Source organism: Gigantopelta aegis, chromosome 4 (assembly GCF_016097555.1).
Source record: "Gigantopelta aegis isolate Gae_Host chromosome 4, Gae_host_genome, whole genome shotgun sequence".
Lineage (NCBI taxonomy): Eukaryota > Metazoa > Mollusca > Gastropoda > Neomphalida > Peltospiridae > Gigantopelta > Gigantopelta aegis.
This window is the reverse complement of record NC_054702.1, coordinates 33,579,644-33,598,362: the sequence shown is the minus strand read 5'-3', so window position 1 is coordinate 33,598,362 and position 18,719 is coordinate 33,579,644. Positions and strand designations below refer to the sequence as shown.

Here is an 18,719-nt window from a genome sequence, read left to right as displayed (position 1 = left end):
AATCTAGACTTTAGTAGTTTGACAGGGGCAGGACGTAGCCCAGTGGTAAAGTTGTGGTAAAGTTGTGGCAAAGCTGTACAAATTGTAAGTCTGATGTCATTAAAAACTTGAATCTAGACTTTAGTAGTTTGACAGGGGCAGGACGTAGCCCAGTGGTAAAGTTGTGGCAAAGCTGTACAAATTGTAAGTCTGATGTCATTAAAAACTTGAATCTAGACTTTAGTAGTTTGACAGGGGCAGGACGTAGCCCAGTGGTAAAGTTGTGGTAAAGCTGTACAAATTGTAAGTCTGATGTCATTAAAAACTTGAATCTAGACTTTAGTAGTTTGACAGGGGCAGGACGTAGCCCAGTGGTAAAGTTGTGGTAAAGTTGTGGTCAAAGCTGTACAAATTGTAAGTCTGATGTCATTAAAAACTTGAATCTAGACTTTAGTAGTTTGACTGTGTCAGGACATCAAGAGAGACTAATTCTACAGCCCTCAGTCAAGCAATCTATCACTGAGTTACATCCTAACCAGAAAAGCTATTTATACTAGGTTATCAATTCAATGTCTCACCTTAGAAAATTTAGAGAACATTCTGTAGCAACTGCTTTGGCCAGCAAAGTCTTGCCTGTTCCAGGTGGACCATACAGCAGAACACCTTAAACAGAACACATTACTTTTTAAACTCTTCCATGAAATTTTAAAACACTGTACAGGGCCATAGGAGTTGAGGAAGGACCACTCTGAAATTCAAAGGCTTTTCAAGGTCTGTGCAAAAACTGCCAATTTTTAAAATAACAGTAGAGTTGATTTAAAAATGTCCTAGAATGCATTTATTAACACATGCAAAATCATTAGAGACTATTCGCAATTCTTAACCTGCTGTTGAGCATACATTTTTGTAAGGAAAATGTTTGTTGATATTTTTTTAATGTGTTAAAAGCATATTCCTTTCCAGGTGTGGATTGAGGAAGGTGGGGGGTGGGGGTAATAATACACAATGTTATCAAAGAACATTAATGTTACAGGACCTATCTTTTATAAAATCCAAGATTCACACCTGCTTCCCACCACAGCAAACAGTTAGTAGATGCATGAAAAAGTTAACAATTGTAAACAGGCAATTATAAAAGACTTTTGTTTTAACATATTCTGAGAAATTATCATATTTAAAAAAAATAAGATTAACAATACGTATCAGACCTGGTGCTTGTAAAACTTTGAGTCTAGACTCAAGAATCTAATAAGAGTCTGAGACAGTAATGCCATGATAAAGCTATACAAATTGTATACGTGTAACATCATTAGAGATTGAGCATGGGCTCTGGTCTCAACAGGTCTGCATATACAACAATTAAACACACACACACCTGATCTTCTGAGTCCGGCTTGCAGTAACTCAGGGTGTTGGAGAGGAAGCTGGATCGTGTCGAGGATGTCTGACTTCACGCTGTACAGGCCGCCAATGTCGTCCCACTTAACACTGGGAATCTGGGGAAAACACAAATCCAAAAAAACTTGGAAGTTTGTTTTCCGTAAAGGAACTGTCCTGAGTTTTCAGCCATACTAAGATGTTTCCTTTTTGACAACTAAAGTAACATATTAAAAAAAATAAGTTTTTTTTGTTTAATGACACCACTAGAGCACATTGATTTATTAATCATCAGCTATTGGATGTCAAACATTTGGTAATTTTGACATATAGTTGTTGAGGAAACTCGTTACATTTTTCCATTAGTAGCCAGGGATCTTTTATATGCACCATACCCCAGACAGGATAGCACATACCACAGCCTTTGATATACCAGTCGTGGTGCACTAGCTGGAATGAGAAATAGCCCAATAGGCCCACTGACTGTTATCGTTCCCAGACTGACCATGCATCAAGTGGGCTCTTTACCACTGGACTGTGTCCCACCCCCAGTAATATATTAAATATACTGTCTTATTTAGACTACCATCGTCTGTATATTCAGTATGTGTGCAATCATGTGTTAATGTTTGTAGCAGTTATGGTTGGAGAGACAAGGACTGGGATGTGGAGCTGATTCGATCCGATGCCAGCACCTCAGGCCAGCGCTCTATCAACTGAGCTAGATTCCCCCCCCTTATAGCTAAAAAAGACCATATATTACTGTACTGTGCTGACCCCCTCAGATATTTTAGGCTAGGTTTACCCTGTGCTAAAACAAGTGACCATGTGCTTTTTCCTATCTGACCTTGGGCGCTCCAATAGTGTCAGAGTGGGCTGACTGCAGCTTGTCAAGGGCGTATTCAAAGTCTGTCTGCTCCAGAACCAACCCAGCAGCAACCAAGTCTTCTTCATCTTCAGGGCTCGGCCGACTATCAACAGAACTGGAAAACAGTTATTAAACATTGGATCACAATTTATACAATATGCAAGGATAAACAGAGAGTAAAAATACAGCTACGAGAAAATACTGCCAAGACAGATTGATATAATTTTAACTAAGGGTTATTTTAGAATTCATTACAAAGGAGAGACAATTAAAAAATATTGGGGCAAAATCTAAAATATAATTTAAGGATAAACAAAGAGTAAACAACTAAAGAAAAAATATTTTAATGATAGATTGTTATTATATATTATATACCGGGTTCTTACACTTGAAAAAACATAAAATTCCAGGACATTTCCAGGATATTAAAAAAAAAATTCCAGGACATGAAATGTTCAATCAGTGAATGTTTTTATAACAAATTGTTGTCTGAATTTAGACAGGTTATGAGGACAATAAAAGTAAAGATGCAAACAAAATAAACCTCCAAATTTTTTGCCTAAATTTCCAGGACACAATAAAATTTAATGCTTTTTCCAGGACTTTCCAGACCTGGATTTAAAATCACCAAATTCAAGGACATTCCAGGATGCATAAGAACCCTGTTATAATTTTAACTAAAGTCTGAACCACATATTTAACAACTATGATAAGTTACTCTCCTGCCTTTAATTACCATCATATTTCCCCAAACATTTTGTCTGATCACAAATCACATAAAAAAAAACCTGTTACTGACTACATTTGTGACCTCCACCATATATTGCAATTATCAATATTTAGCACTAAAATTCACTACTGTCATATTTTTACTTTTTACTCTTCTTTTGTTTTAAAACTGACTAATGCAACAGTTACGTCAATACTGACCACAATTTCAGAGCCTTGCTAAACGACTGCCTCTTGGCATGTGCTACCAAAGCCACTAGATCTCCGAGAACAAAGCCCTATGGAAAAAAAAAAACATTAATACATACCTATTCAATCTTTCTATAGTGATAAAGACAATTTCAAACCATGAGATAAATTTAGCTTGTATTGTACATATGTGCAATCTGGAGAATTCCCTTTTTATTTTTACTGGAGTTAGCACCCTTTTTGTTACTTACATCATATATAATTTACAAATTAAATCATATTTTATTTGAAACATTACACAAGATTAACATTAAGTAAATCTATGAAAGAAGTATCGACCATAGATTTTAGAAAGCGTAGTTGACATTAATAAATACAGAACCTCACATGTTGTTTTTGCTTCCTATTTATTGCACTTATTTATTTTGTGCAAGAACAATCCACTTGACCGCTACTCATGCAATAATTAGGAAGCAAAAAAAAAATGAATGTTTAGTTCTGTATACATCTTACTCTTATTATTATTATCACAGATTCAACAGATTTCATTCAAGTCACAAAAACACTCTGACTGGGTAGAAATGTTGGTTACCATGTGTTATAAAACAAACAGCAAATTAAAACAGAAAACTACCACCCCACCCCCCCAACACACACACACAACTAGCTAAGATATTCAGTTGGAATATCTCATCTCAATATGTCAATATATTATGGGAAAAGTAAGGGAACGAAAAACCAGTTGTGGAGCACTAGATAGAATGGTGGAGAAAAAACAAAGTACCGGTAAGCTACATCTCACCCATGTACAGAGCACATTGCTGGCCATTACCAGAGTTTGGGTAAAAGTCGTGCAAACTAAATATGTTCAGAGTTCTACTGTCTACCAGCACTTACAGCTGTCCTCTGGGCTATGTGAGGCAGTGATAAATCAGCCGAGGTCGTTTCAAACTCCACGAGACCATGAATAATTTCAATACGTTCTGATTCACACGGCACCTGAAAAACAAGAGTACAGATTAAAGCTGCAAACACTCTTCCCCAGCCTATAGTATATTTCACTAATACATGTACTAATAGAATCACAGTTTTAATAAACTCAGGTGCTTTTTTTTGTATCAACAGATGTTGGCAATTGCCATGTCTTGACATTTTTGAACTTATTTTTTAAACATGTTGAATATTTCTTTTACCATTAGGGCCTAATGTCTGATATGTCAACAGTAGCTAGGCTGCCTTTCTCAAAAAAGGAAATATGATTTTATTATTTTACACACATCATGAACATGCAATAAGGAAGGAAGGAAATGGTTTATTTAACGACGCACTCAACATTTTATTTACGGTTATATGGCGTTGGACATATGGTTAAGGACCACACAGATAATGGGAGAGGAAACCCGCTGTCGCCACTTCTTGAGCTACTCTTTTCAATTAGCAGCAAGTGATCTTTTATATGCACCATCCCACAGACAGGATAATAACATGCAATAAGGTGCATACATACATGAGGAAAAAAACCATGTCATAATGTTAATCTGGTTTACAGTAACCAGATATGTAACAGATAATTCAACTTTCACCAAGAGGAATCGAACCCAAGATTCCCTGTGTAAGAGTCTAGTGCTCTACCAAATGAACTAATTGAGAAATCCTCATTGTATACCAACAATAGTACAGATAAAAGCATTAAATATGAGAGAGACATTCCCTTAAATAATTGAATTACCTCCATTTTGATTTCATGCAAAAATGCCTCGTTCAAGTCCTGAGAAACAGCAGTGGGCTTGTGGGTCGTTGCTATGACTACCAAAGGAAAATCCCTCAACTCAAAGGTCAAATTCATGATGATACTATGAAAGTTGCTTATCACTCGTGGATCTAAAACAAAATGTTCAAATATTTTCTTGAAATACTACTGTTATGAATACTAGACTGCTTTAAATACACTTCTATTATGAATACTACACAATTACAAATATTATACTGTTACATCAGTAATCACACTTAAATTACAATTTTTTTTTTTAAAGAACTGTTAACATGAAACAAGCACAATATACATTGTTGATTTATTATTTTTAACAGAGAATTATTATATATACTAACTTGATTAGGGGTCAAATTGTGTATATTTTTCTTTTTTTGGATTACATTTGGAAATATATTTATTTATACGCACTCCAACTCACCACGCATTCACTCATTTTGGTTTCAATGAAATAATGTTAAATGACACCCCCAGCACAAAAGAAAACTGGCTATTGTTGGATGTCAGACAAAAGTATGTAAATTAATTAATTAAAGTCAATACAAACACTCTGTGGTTAAAAGCTCAAAACAGTGTATGGAGCAAGGATGAGTAAAACAATCTAATCTAATCTAATCTAATCTATCTAATCTATCTAATCTATCTAATCTAATCTAATCTAATCTAATCTAATTAATTTGTTTAACATTAACTCACCTTCTGTGTTTCCATCACGATCTTTCCCAATTACATGGATGTTTCGCAGTAGTAGGATGCAGGGAGAATAGATACTAGCTGTGAGGGGAAAAAACAAACACAACCAAAACTATAGTCATTCATATGTAATAAACTCAAAATACATAGCAATATCAAACATTTTAGGAACAGTAAAACTGAAATATTTAGATGCAGTATATTTTATGATTTCATTATGTATGGAGGTGGGTGTGGGGCTTGGAGGATAGACAGGAATAACAAGGGGCTGCAAGGAAGCTAAGAGAAGGGGTTGGGCTAAATATACTGAAAACCTCATTAATATTGCAATGTGGGTTGGGTTTTTTGTTGTGAATATACATATTGACACAAGTTCATGACATGTAAATGTTGTGAACAACCATTGGTGTCTACAGTGCGTATTTGTATGTATGCGTACAATGTATTTGGATAAATTTTATGAATAATACTAAATGTATATGCATGAATTTTTTTTTGTAGTTCACAGTGAACAATACAAAGGAATGCTCTCACCATAATGAAGTATTGGCAAATGCTTGCCATTTACCAATTTATTACTGGCAATATATCAGTAGTATATACCATTTTGAAGTATGATCTTTCCTGGATTACCATTATTTGAGTACATAATTTAATGTTAGAAACTTGGCTTGCAAGCCTTATTACTCATGACAAATTATGTACCCTCCAGTGGAAAAGTTCTATCACACCTGTACATATACTATAATAATACAAGATTCTTTTTTTTTCTTAAAGCATTTTGGTATCTACTGTGAAATCATTTTTGTTCATGGTGGTCTAATATTCATGTAATTCATAGACTTGTGCAGCTAACAAATTTAAGAACACAACAAAAATATAATACATCCACAAAGTATCCACTGAAATATGCTTTTTAGCAAAATCACAAAAATTTAACCAACAAAGATAAAGGATTTGACATTATGCTATAACCATGCTATATGACTGCTTTTAAAAATACTCTTACCAGCAAGAAACACATTTTGTATTCTAGCTTCAGTGGAACCGGCCGATTCTCCACAGATGTGATGACAGTTCACCTGATATATAAAGAGATTATTACATGAGCAGGAGTGTCATACAACTTTTATGTAATGAGATTAGATATGTTTTATGCATCAAGCAAGAAACATAACACAATTATGAATTGAGATTTATAAATTTTGTGTGGTACTTACACAAGTGTTGTAACTTATTTATTACCCACAAACTGTGACTGATTACAAAATTATTATGTTCCTGTGAGATATGTAAGAAGTGCATTGTCTAGAAATATTTTGGAAATATATAACAAATTTCAGTGTATTTTTTATATTGTATTTAATAATCAGAAAATATATATTTTTAAATAATAATAAATGGTAGTTGGATTTGTGTTGTTACATTTTTATAATAAATGTGAACTATTTACTACAATTTATGTTTAACACTCTAAGGGCCCGTGACAAATTGGTAACTGACATTTATGTTTGTATAGTAAATACAGTAATACTCAAGTTTTCAAGTGCCACTAAAAACAAGAATTGTTGAATTAGTTTGTTCATCTTTTTTTTATCAGAGTATAAAATACAATATGGTTCCCAAACTATTTACCTGCTGTATATTCATGCACAGTCTCCTAGCAACTGCTTCCACTACTGTAGCCTTCCCACACCCAACTGGACCAGAAATTAAGATAGAGGGAGGTAACTCTTGCAATCTCGAATTAGCTGGACTGAAAAAGTGTAGGACTTGGTTGTATGATTATGCTACATAACTTTTTATAATGTGTAAAATATTGTGTATTCTACTAAAACAAGCATTCAGTAAGTAGCAAAAACAAGAATTCTGCTGAACTACATGTCTCACTTACCATAAACTTTTTCAGTGCACTGTGATAAATATTCATAGGTGTAACTATAAACCAAGTTTCATAGACTAAGAACTCACATTTTGTGAGAAATTGATCTAAACACAAAACTGTAACTTTAAACATTAATGCAACAGTTGATGCCATCACTGATGCCACTGTAAAAGTAATACATACACCTATATCTCCCCTTTTTATTTTGTAAAAGTGACACACAAAAAATCTTCCATTCCAGTTTTATAACAGATCCTTTGTTGCTATTCCATATTAGTAGTCTGAATGGTAGCAGCAGTCCGTCTGCCTGCCTGCCTGTCTGTCAATATCTCACTCACTCTCTCTCTTTCTCTCTCACTTTCATTGTCACTCTCACGCTCAATCGACCAAGTGTTAAAAGAACTATGATAAACATGAAATAGCTGTAGATTCGACACTGAGATTTGTCTGACATACCTTTGTATGAGGTGAGGCAGGACGACCGACTCCAGTTTGTCGATGTAATTGTTCATGCCGGGACAGTTGAGCCTGAGCCAGTAGTTGGAGGCATGATCAGTGAAGTACTGGTACGCAATCTGTGGAACGAAGCTGTGTACAGATCCCACCTACAGAAACAAAAACATTCAATCTTAGTGCTTAATATTAATAAATCCTTTATCAGCCATTCATTCACACAAATCATATTAAAGATACTTATAGTTGTTGTATTTTAATGACACCATGAGAACACAATGATAAGATGTCAAACATTTTGTAATTTTATACACTAAATCTGCTACATATTTTTGATTAGCAATATTTGATCTTCTATAAAATGTCTTTTGCACAGCACATATCACAGCTTTTAATATACCAGTTGTGGGAAATAAATGTACTTTGACTCATACAACAAAGCCAGGGCCAGTTCTGGGTGAGCAGAAAATTTCGCCAAATCAATAAGAGCAAAAATCCACTTATTTTCTAGTAATGTAACAATTATTACATAAAATTTATTCGCCAAATGAAAATAAAATCCGCCAATTGTTTTGAAAATTCGCAACTGGTGAACTTGTCGAGTGCCAGAGCTAGCCCTAAAAGTATGGCATTACTTTTTAAACTTAATTTATATCTTTTGTAATAATTGCAAAAAGGTAATAAATTCTTAGAAACATGACCTACAGTATTAAGAGTGTGTTAGTTCAGCTAATAATTAAATTTCAATTACAGTCATTACAATTTAACATTTAATGCAAAAAAGCCAATGGTCCAGCCATAGAAACGAGAGTTTGTTCATTTCTTGATAAATGTAAAAATTACATTGTTAGGGAATGTCATATCTGTCGACGTCACTTTATATTGGTAGATTGTTTTATTAAGTGTTATTGTTTAAGAACCAAAAATTATTCAAAATAAAATATGAAATTTTTATTATTAGTCAGTATGTTGGAAATTTAATTATAAGTATTGTCTGTTATTTCTTTTATGTTATGAAAAACAAATCATCTGCAAACTTCTGTGAGAATGGTTTTGCAGTTTGTAGATGATTTTTGTGTTCATTTAAAGATTGTCAGTTATTTTATTTACGTTCATCAGGGTATGAACAACAAAAATCATCCGAAAAACTGTGTGAATCAGCAAAGCTGTTCTCACATAAGTTTGTGGACGGCTTTTTTTTTCATACCCAAATGAATGTAAAAGAAATAACAGACAATACTTATAATTAAATTTGAATCATACTTGCTAATAATGACACTAAAACTTCATCTTTATTTTTAATTACTTTTGGTCCATAAACAATAATGCTCAATAAAACAACTTGCCCATGACAGGCCTCTGAGAATTGAACATTTGTGTAAACCATTTATGGGTTACGCAAAAACAAATTCAGGTGACCCATTTCATTTTTACGTAACCCATCATGACCATGTAAATGATGTCATAAATTCAATACGTGTACGAAAAATGGGTTACACAAACTATACTTACGCGAGCATGATGTCATCAGATATGACATTCCCTAACAACTTAATTTTTATGTTAATCAAGAATATAACAAACTCTCATTGCTACGCCTGGACCAATGGGATGATGTTATGTTGTAACGCATGTAACGGAAATTTAATTATATCCTGATGAACATAAAAGAAATAACAGGCAATCCTTAAAAAACCAGCAATGGTTATCAAACAATGCAAGAATTAATGAGTGTCTTGCCTGTAACACTCGTGTGTTGTTGGAATCCACAATGCAGGCAATGATCTCTGGGGTACTCGGTTCCACCTGGATCACCTGGAAAAACATGACCGGAAACCGGAGTCCGGTATCCATGTCTGCACTCTGCCAAAACTGAGGATCATCTGCAACATCAGTAGCACAAGAGAATATATTATATAAAACATAGGCATAGGAAATTGGTGAGGGATGGGGAAAGGGAAGCAACTCTTGCCACATCACTTCACAATATTTTCCTTCATATGGCTTTTACTCAAGTTTTACTGGGATAATTAAACTGTAACGGTTGATGTGGCATATACCATAATAAAAAGCAATTCTGTTTTAAAATTTCTCATTATCATCTATTGGTTTTTAACATTTTTATAAACCAATAAATAAAACTATCAGAATATGTAATGGTGGGTTTGGGACAATCTAATTAAAATTAGCTCCACTATTACATGTGGATCTAACAGCAGCCAGTTGGAGCTCATGTCCACCAATCAAAACCTTACTTGCAGAATCATGCCAGTGATTTAAAAATAATTTGAAAACATTCCGAATTATCCTGAGGGTATACGACATGTTTCGTGTGAATTACGAATGCCATTAAACATGTTTTATTTTATAAAATAAATAATTTTTAATGTAAAACTGAAGACTGATTTTATTTTTTTATTTTTTATAAATAAATAATTTTTAATGTAAAATTGAAGACTGATAACCCATCCCGTACGTATTGGTATGGTTCGCTGTACTGCGGCCACTAAAATAGACTCGCCCGATATTTTTAGAATTTGTATGCTCCCAAATAACGTTATAAAAGGCGAAGTGTGATTGATCAGTATTTAAATTATTATTTACAGACGAAATGTTACCTGGACATTGGAGACTACGCAGTGTTGTTAGCAATCTGATCAAAATTAGTTCTACTGGTCTAAATAAGGCATTCGTAATTTACATGAAACATATCGTATAGCCTACCCTCAGGATAATTTGGAATGTTTTCAAATTATTTTCAAATCACTGGCATGATTCTGCAAGTAGGCCTAAGGTTTTGATTGGTGGACATGAGCTCCAACTGGCTGCTGTTAGATCCACATGTAATAGTGGAGCTAATTTTAATTAGATTGGGTTTGGGAAGGGGGCATCATATATATTTTATTATTCACATGGTTTACAATGGTTACATCAAATTTTTATTACTTGGTGTAATCTTTTAAAACAATTCCCAAACTTAGTCCATAAGAATTGTATGGCACTCACATTCATTTCACTAATAATCTTCTTCTTTTTTTTTTTTACAATTTTCCTAATTCAATAATAAATTTATGTAATCCATTTAACAATAACAGTAAATTGGATAACTATATTTATACCTGAACTCTTAATTGCAAACACATCTCCGACACTGACAACTCTGAAAAACAAAAAGCTCAGTATTGCATATTGTAAAATTCTACTTAATATATGTCTGATTATTTATCCATCTATTTTTTATATAACATAATATTTAATGAAATATCTAAGAATACCTGTGAAATAATAGTGTTATTACAGACCTGTAGGCATGGCAACTGGAGGGGGGTGGGGGGCACAATCTCTAATGGAAGCAGGCATGGTTTCTGGTGGGGGAGGGGCACAAGCCAGATTTTATCATTATGTCTACATACATTTTCGTACAAGAGAGGGGACTGTTCTAGCCAGCTCACAAATGAAGATAATGTTTATCACTCTAAAAATTGTCATCATTACAGGTTCATGTAAACACAAATAAAATCAATCATGAGTGGCTGTTGAAGAGTCTTGGAGAGTTTCACACAAAACAGTTGTATCACAAGGGTTGGAATTTCCATGTCTTCAACAGTCACAAGTGTTTGATTATTTAATCAAAACTCCAATTATTCAAAATATCTATCAGTTTGCGAAGACTGCCCTAGGGAATCATAGTACCCAGTTTCAGAACTATTTGATCAAACTCTAGAAGATATAACTTTTAAATTTTCAATGTTAAATTTGTATTTAAATGTTTTAAATTTAATAACAATTCAAAAATTCTAAATTTCCAAAATATCTCTTCATTAGTTTGTGAAGACTGTCCAAGAGACTCATAATTCTAAGTTTCAGAACAATCCGATCAAAACTCTAAGGGAAGATAGACTTTAAAATTTTCAATGTTAAATTTCTATTTAACAACTTATTAACATTATACAAAATTTTATAAAAATTCAAAATTTCCTAAATATCTCTATTAGTTTGTGGAGGATCAATGTACTACTGTACCAAGTTTTAGAACAATTTAATCAAAACTGAAGGAGAAGATAGACTTCAAAGGAAACATTAATAGACGGAAGTACTGACTGTGAACAAACTGGTATTAAAAAAGCTCCACTGATAAACATCAATCTGAGCTAAAAATGTGACTATACATATATATAAATGTCAGCTGACCTTGCAACTTGAAAGTATTTCTTAAGAGCTTCTGAGTAATTCATCTTGGGACTGTAGTTTGGAGAGTTCACTATGGAGATGTGAACCTCCTTTGCTGTGGGAATGCTGGCACTCCATGATGCTGACAAAGACTGGCTCCCTTCATCAACGTCACTTTCTACATGCATGTTAGACATTTTCTGTAATCAAAAACAAATGTACATGTAGGCCTAGCCATAACACATTGACATTTGTGTTAATAAAAAAAATAGTGATGATACACATAGTACAAAGTACTATTTCAGTTATACATACTTGTACATGTGCAAGTTAGTGTTACATTACACACAAAATGTCCAGTGTGTCTTAAATCACATCTATCTATCATGAAAATGTCTTTTTTGGGAATACTACTTATTTACAATGTTTAAACATTTATATACATGTACAGTATTCGGTAACACAAATTTATTTCATATATTAGAAATCTATTTGGGAAAAGGGGGCGGGATGTAGCTCACTGGTACAGCGCTCGCCTGATGCGCAATCGATCTAAGATCGATTCCTGTTGGTGGGCCCACTGGGCTATTTCTTGTTCCAGTCAGTGCTCCACAAATGGTGTACCAAAGGCCATTGTATGTACTATCCTGTCTGTGGGATGGTGCAAATAAAAGATCCCTTGTTGCTAATCAAACAGAGTAGCCAATTAAGTGATGACAGCGGGTTTCTCTCAATATCTGTGTGGTCCTTAACCATATGTCTGATGCCATATAACTGTAAATAAAATGTGTTGAGTTTGTCGTTAAATAAAACATTTTCTTCCTTCCTATTTGGGAAACTAACTTCATTTATCCAAATCTTGGAAATGGACAGAAGTGATGTTCCAATGATCAATTAATTTTTATTTTTTAGCCAACTACAAAGTTTAAAAACAACTCGTTAATTTTGTTTTAAATTGGCAAAATAATTTTATATATTTTAATAGATGATTTGGCAAAATGTTTGCCCTCCCATAGCAAACACTGTCGAGTGGTGATCAATTAGGAAATCTATAATCAATTTTATGAAAAATGTTAAATGTAATGATAATATCTGTTAACAAATAATAGGTTTATATAACAAATAATTATGACAATAACTGCAAAAAAAAAGGAGATTCATTCATTTTTAACTAACGCAACAGTGCACTCATTTAAACCACTTGCAAAACAGCTTATAAATTTATACTTGTAAGTAGCAATGAGCTTTAGCTGAAGCAGATAAGTTATTACTAATTGAAAAAACATGTGAAAATGTCATGTCAAGTAACATATATATATATATGTAATGAGGCAAATACTGAAGCTAAAGAATGATACAATTTCATTTGTTTATCTTAAATATTAACATTATACATTGATAACAAACTACTATTAACCAATCAGGAATAAGCTTACAAACACACACACACACACACACATACATATATATATATATATATATATAACAGGGTTATCAAGATGTGTAAATTAATTATAAAATATCAATATTTGATAAGGAAGCATTTATTGTTTGTAACTCTATACCTGCATGGCAACAATTTATTATAAAATGTTGAAAAATCACCAGTTGCCACTTATTAATAACATCTCTGTGAAGAGGGACATATATATCAAGTAACACAATCCATGTGATTCTATATACTGTAAATAGTGAAACATTTGCCTGTGTATTAATTTTGTGTCGTTCACGCACAACATCAAGTGGCGAAATTTATACGCACACATTATTTTCACACACACTATTTTTTACAGATGCCAACAGTCATTCGCGAAATTTAAATGTCGCGAGCATGCGCTAAGGTATGTATTCGTGAAACAAACATGTCGCAATATTAATCCGGTTTACAGTAGGTTCTCACCTCACACAGCAATGTAGGATCTCGTTTCAGTGGAGGCATGCCTTGTAGTGTAAACCACAGCAATGCAGAGATGAAGACTTTATCTGCACCACTTAGATGTCTTGAAAGACATTTCACCATAACCATTTTATGAATTGGTTTTCTGACTGGTTGGCTTTCTCCTGATCCAACCATGCCATCCTTCTTGACATCGTCTTCCACAATGGAGACTTTTAGAGGGCTGCCATCAAAGAGACCAAGTTCAATCATTAGTTTTTTAGAAATGCCAATGAAGTTATGAGGATCAGAAGATCTTTCTAGCTCTCTGCCTAGAATACTTTTCCATTTACTATCTTGTTCTACAACATAAGAACCAATAACAAAGGACATTTCACTGGACTGTATTATGCCAATGCTAGAAACACTTCCTTCTTTGCTTCCATCACCTGATTCGTTATGTGTGCTCGACTGGCTTATGGACCTGCAAAAATCTGACATCAGCAAACCTTCAGATTTTGAAAGCATATGCTCAATGGTAGTTGTAGAAAGACGCTTCCTTTTCTCGACAAATGACATTCGTGTGTATTCATCATAAAACAACACAACCTCTGTGTTAATTGTTATGGCACCTTGTTGCAGGGGACTACACTCCACTGCTCTCATGGAAAAGTACCAAGAACGGTGAAATTTATCATCATCTAGAAACATGGATGGGTAAGACACAAGCAAAACATCATCCTTTCTTACAAGAGCTTTATGCTGTTCACATACTTCTACTAACATTCCGTTGCTAAATTTGTTTTGCTGTAACCACAAATAGGCTTCAAGATTTGACACAGCAAAGACCACACGTTTTAAAGGAAAAATCTGAATGTATTGACAATAAATAAAATCATCTTGATCAATGTCATAATGCTGAAGGAATTCATTTGAACAAGCCAGTTTTAAGGGCTGATCCTTCTGTTTTGGCGAATCTGATAATTGATCAGGTGATGGCAAGGTCCACACAACATGATCTTTGATCCATACCTGACAAACAAACTGAACATCAAAGTTAGTGCAGACATTGTCGTAACAAATGTCATGTAGGCTTAAGCTTGACTGCGGGCTATCCAAGTCTGCCAATCTGGGCGAAGAACCCGGAAATGAATAGTTATTATTTTTCACCCGTTTGGCTCTCAGTAAAATACAAAATGAATCACCAGCACTACCATAGTTAAATTCTATTGCATTTTGTACCGAAACAAAAAGATGCAAAGGATGACTCTGTGTATCAAGTTCTGTTACATAAAAATTAACTCGATGACTTTTGTACTTTCTCGTGAGGGCTGCCATTTTGCAATTATTTATAGACTGATGCTAGGTGCCAAATAAAACTACCACCTCAGTATATATAAAAGCGTAAAACATAAAGCAGTTTCAGTTGAAGATACCGGAAGTATTAATTTGGGTACTGATTATAAACCAGAATTGGGCGGCATATACCGAAATTGACATAATTATCGAGTAACTTGGCGAAAATTAGCATAACATGCGAGTACAGTATTATGTATAGCATTCCTCAGATAGGATCTTCAGAAAAACGACCCATGTACTAAAACAATCCTGAAAATAACTGTCATTAAAAATATGTATTTGTTTTTGTTTAGGAAACGGTAGGGTTATAAAAATAAATTTTAAAATAATCCAATACTTTTTATTTTTCGGTTTTAAATGAAATGATAGTGCATTTAAATATTCATTAATAATAATTAAATTGTATTCTTAATATGAAGAATTTATAGATACTATTTTAGTTAGTTTATACAATATTGGCCAATTTCGGTCAATGCCGGTTGTTAGTGTGCCTTATTGAATTGCACGTGCTTCCGGGTTATCATTTTGTCAACAAACTTTACCAGTGACTGTCGGTCTTACTTTATTTTGAAGACAATTAACATGAAGTATGCTGTGCATATTCCCATTCTTAAAAACTACGATGTCTGTCATAATTTACACAATTTAGAAACCTTTTTTTTTATTATTCACCACAAAGCATAGCAAATATTGAAATTATAAATTCATATTACTAAATTAGGCTTAGTATTACTATTAATAATCACAGATGCATTAGGATTATCATATTAATAATTGTCAGTATGTTACAAATGTAGGTAGCAACCACCATGGTTTAGAGTTTTAAAGGTAGGACTTTCCTTTGGCACTGTCATGTATAAATAACATAAAAGAGTTACTCAGTTAGGGTTAGTGACAGTGTCAAAGGAAAGTCCTTCCCTTAAAAATTGCAGCAAACTCAGGAATGTCACTTTAAGCTGATAAAGGCGGTGGCAAAAATGGGTACCAGACGTTTCGCCCCAAAACCAGTTAGCCCCCAGTCAGTTTGCCCCCAGTAAGACCAGTTCGCCCCTGGGCATTGTCAGTTCACCCTCAACGGGTTGTCATTTCACCCCCAACTATTTGTTCCCCCCACTCAATAAAGATGATTTTAGTGGAGGTTGTTTTGTTTTGTTTTTGTTCTTGCTATGAGCATGCATTTGTTTGAAAGGTATTACCGTAAGGGGGAAAGGGGAACATGGGTTTGCATTTGTATGTTTGTTTGTTTGTTTGTTGGTAGATAGGCAGGGATAAATACTTTGTGGGCCCAACCTTTGATTAAAATCAGGATTGAGGATTTTTGTTTGTTTGATATTGATTGATTGTTTGGTAGGTATTAAAGTGCTGTGCCAGACCATACACTAAAATTTCAAATTCAACAATTAAATGCTTTCTTAATTCATTGCAATAATATTTTACACCGATATGTAAATCAATAATTACGAAATGCCCCATAAAAGTATTAAAACATCACTCCCGTAGAACACTGCCGGAAACGACCGAGTAAAATTCTCGGTAAAAACATTTGCCTGTAAATAGCCATGACGTCATGAAGGGAACGCGCTTCACAGAAACCTACCACGAGACGACTTTCAGCTCAAGCGAAAGTGGGACCGACAGCGACTGCCAAGCTCATTGATCATGCGATTCTTCTTTCGATGATGAATAGTGTAGTAATGACGACTGGACTAATATTTGTGCAACACAAAAAATAATGCCTTATCAGTTTGAACCTGGAACATCTTCCGATGAACCACCGGCCTGACAGATGACGATGAAAATGGTCGTGGAGACAGCGTACCACTAATTTACAACTTTTATTCTTGTTTTGTTCTTTAGCTTTTGGTGCGAATTATTTTGCTACACTGTATGTTCTAATACTTGTGATGTAGTAGAGAAGACGATAAATAACTCTTGAATTCTAGGAGTCGAGTGGACCCGATATCGGTAATTTTAAGAAATAAACAAAAACGACTTTTAGTCCGTCCCCATCCCTCTATGAAGATAGGGGTTTTTATGAACAATTTCAGTTTAGTTTGACGTAAAAAAAAAAAGTAAGTGTTTTGGAAATAACAAAATAATACTATTTTTTGTGTGTAGTTGTGAAAACAGTCTGCTCAGAAATAAATAACTTATTTTAATTTTAAGAAATAAACAAAAACGACTTTTAGTCCGTCCCATCCATGAAGATATTTTTTGTGCGAATAATTTCAGTTTAGTTTGACGTAAAAAAAAAAAGTAAAAGTGTTTTGGAAATAACAAAACAATACTATTTTTTTGTGTGCAGTTGTGAAAACAGTCTGCTCAGAAATAAATAACTTATAGCACATTCCATAGTATGAAAAAAGGTTTTCTTTGTGGGAAGGTATAGTAAAATTAATTTAATGTATTTATAGTCTGTTTTACAGGGAACGCCTTTTTTCATACTATGGAATTTACAAGTCATTTATTTCTGAGCCGATTGTTTTCTAAGATGCATACAAAATTAGCTTCTTTTTTTTCTTTTTTTTTTTACAAAAAAACCCTACATTTTTGTAGGATGGGACGGACTAGGCTATAGATACTTACTTGTTTGTACTTTAATGTTTTCGAACTGTAAAGAAAAATCTCACAAATGAACGAGATGCAAACGACAACAAATTGGATCTCGATGATTGCACGAACCGTGCATGAAAAAACAAACTGACCGGAGTTGAAAGCATAACGCAATTTGGGACATTGACGATATGCACCCCAAAGTCGTTTCGGTGTGGATGGCATCGGCTGTTGTCATTTGTTTTGTGTCGCAGAAAAATTGTTGGTACGGCATCTTTTTTTAAAAGCCATAACACATGGTATTCCCATATCTCGCTTAAGCCGACAAGCCAGTTCGGACGAATCGAAACTAAAGTGCCTGCAGTCAACGGTCTCCGGCATTTTCTTCCTGTCCAGTATTTTCACGTTGTTTTAATCAAATTTACACACAGATTATTCACAGCAACATTACTAGGAAATGCGTGAAGACTAAATTTATCGGCTTTTGTATTGCTACAGCCGCCAACAACACGCCGTTTAACCATAATAAACACAAAAGAAGCAATGAATAATGGCGCTGACTATCGAAAGGAGTTCCCTTCGTGACGTCACGGATCAAATCTTACGGAAATTCCCGAAACGAATTCAGCTGGTTCTGTTTTTCAGGGGAATATTTTTAAATGGAAAATATACCGTTATATAATTTTTTTACATTTTTTTTTTTAATTTTCTAATCATATTAACTAATATCTTGATTGATATAGCTCAATACATCATACATCTGGAACAGCACTTTAACATGCTTATATTTCAAGGATTCAAGCATGCTAACTGGGGG

The 18,719-nt window shown here is 34.0% G+C and overlaps 2 protein-coding genes across 2 annotated transcripts in view; one reads left to right on the top strand and one right to left on the bottom strand.

Annotated features, from left to right (window-relative positions):
* Nucleotides 1-15,328, bottom strand: part of LOC121369799 (peroxisome assembly factor 2-like) — a 21,174-nt gene extending 5,846 nt beyond the window's left edge. Inside the window, exons 1-14 of the mRNA XM_041494873.1 lie at nucleotides 14,015-15,328; nucleotides 12,136-12,314; nucleotides 11,064-11,104; nucleotides 9,685-9,827; nucleotides 7,948-8,096; nucleotides 7,242-7,362; nucleotides 6,616-6,688; nucleotides 5,610-5,687; nucleotides 4,872-5,023; nucleotides 4,040-4,141; nucleotides 3,155-3,231; nucleotides 2,204-2,339; nucleotides 1,355-1,475; nucleotides 558-642 (exon numbers count right to left, since the gene is read on the bottom strand). Coding sequence (XP_041350807.1) covers nucleotides 558-642; nucleotides 1,355-1,475; nucleotides 2,204-2,339; nucleotides 3,155-3,231; nucleotides 4,040-4,141; nucleotides 4,872-5,023; nucleotides 5,610-5,687; nucleotides 6,616-6,688; nucleotides 7,242-7,362; nucleotides 7,948-8,096; nucleotides 9,685-9,827; nucleotides 11,064-11,104; nucleotides 12,136-12,314; nucleotides 14,015-15,328 — 2,771 coding nt within the window. The remainder of the gene's footprint in view (nucleotides 1-557; nucleotides 643-1,354; nucleotides 1,476-2,203; nucleotides 2,340-3,154; nucleotides 3,232-4,039; nucleotides 4,142-4,871; nucleotides 5,024-5,609; nucleotides 5,688-6,615; nucleotides 6,689-7,241; nucleotides 7,363-7,947; nucleotides 8,097-9,684; nucleotides 9,828-11,063; nucleotides 11,105-12,135; nucleotides 12,315-14,014) is intronic.
* Nucleotides 15,329-15,869: 541 nt separating this feature from the next.
* LOC121370426 (general transcription and DNA repair factor IIH helicase subunit XPD-like) overlaps nucleotides 15,870-18,719 on the top strand; it is a 51,328-nt gene continuing 48,478 nt past the window's right edge. The window contains exon 1 of the mRNA XM_041495644.1: nucleotides 15,870-15,936. Coding sequence (XP_041351578.1) covers nucleotides 15,932-15,936 — 5 coding nt within the window. The 5' untranslated portion in view covers nucleotides 15,870-15,931. The remainder of the gene's footprint in view (nucleotides 15,937-18,719) is intronic.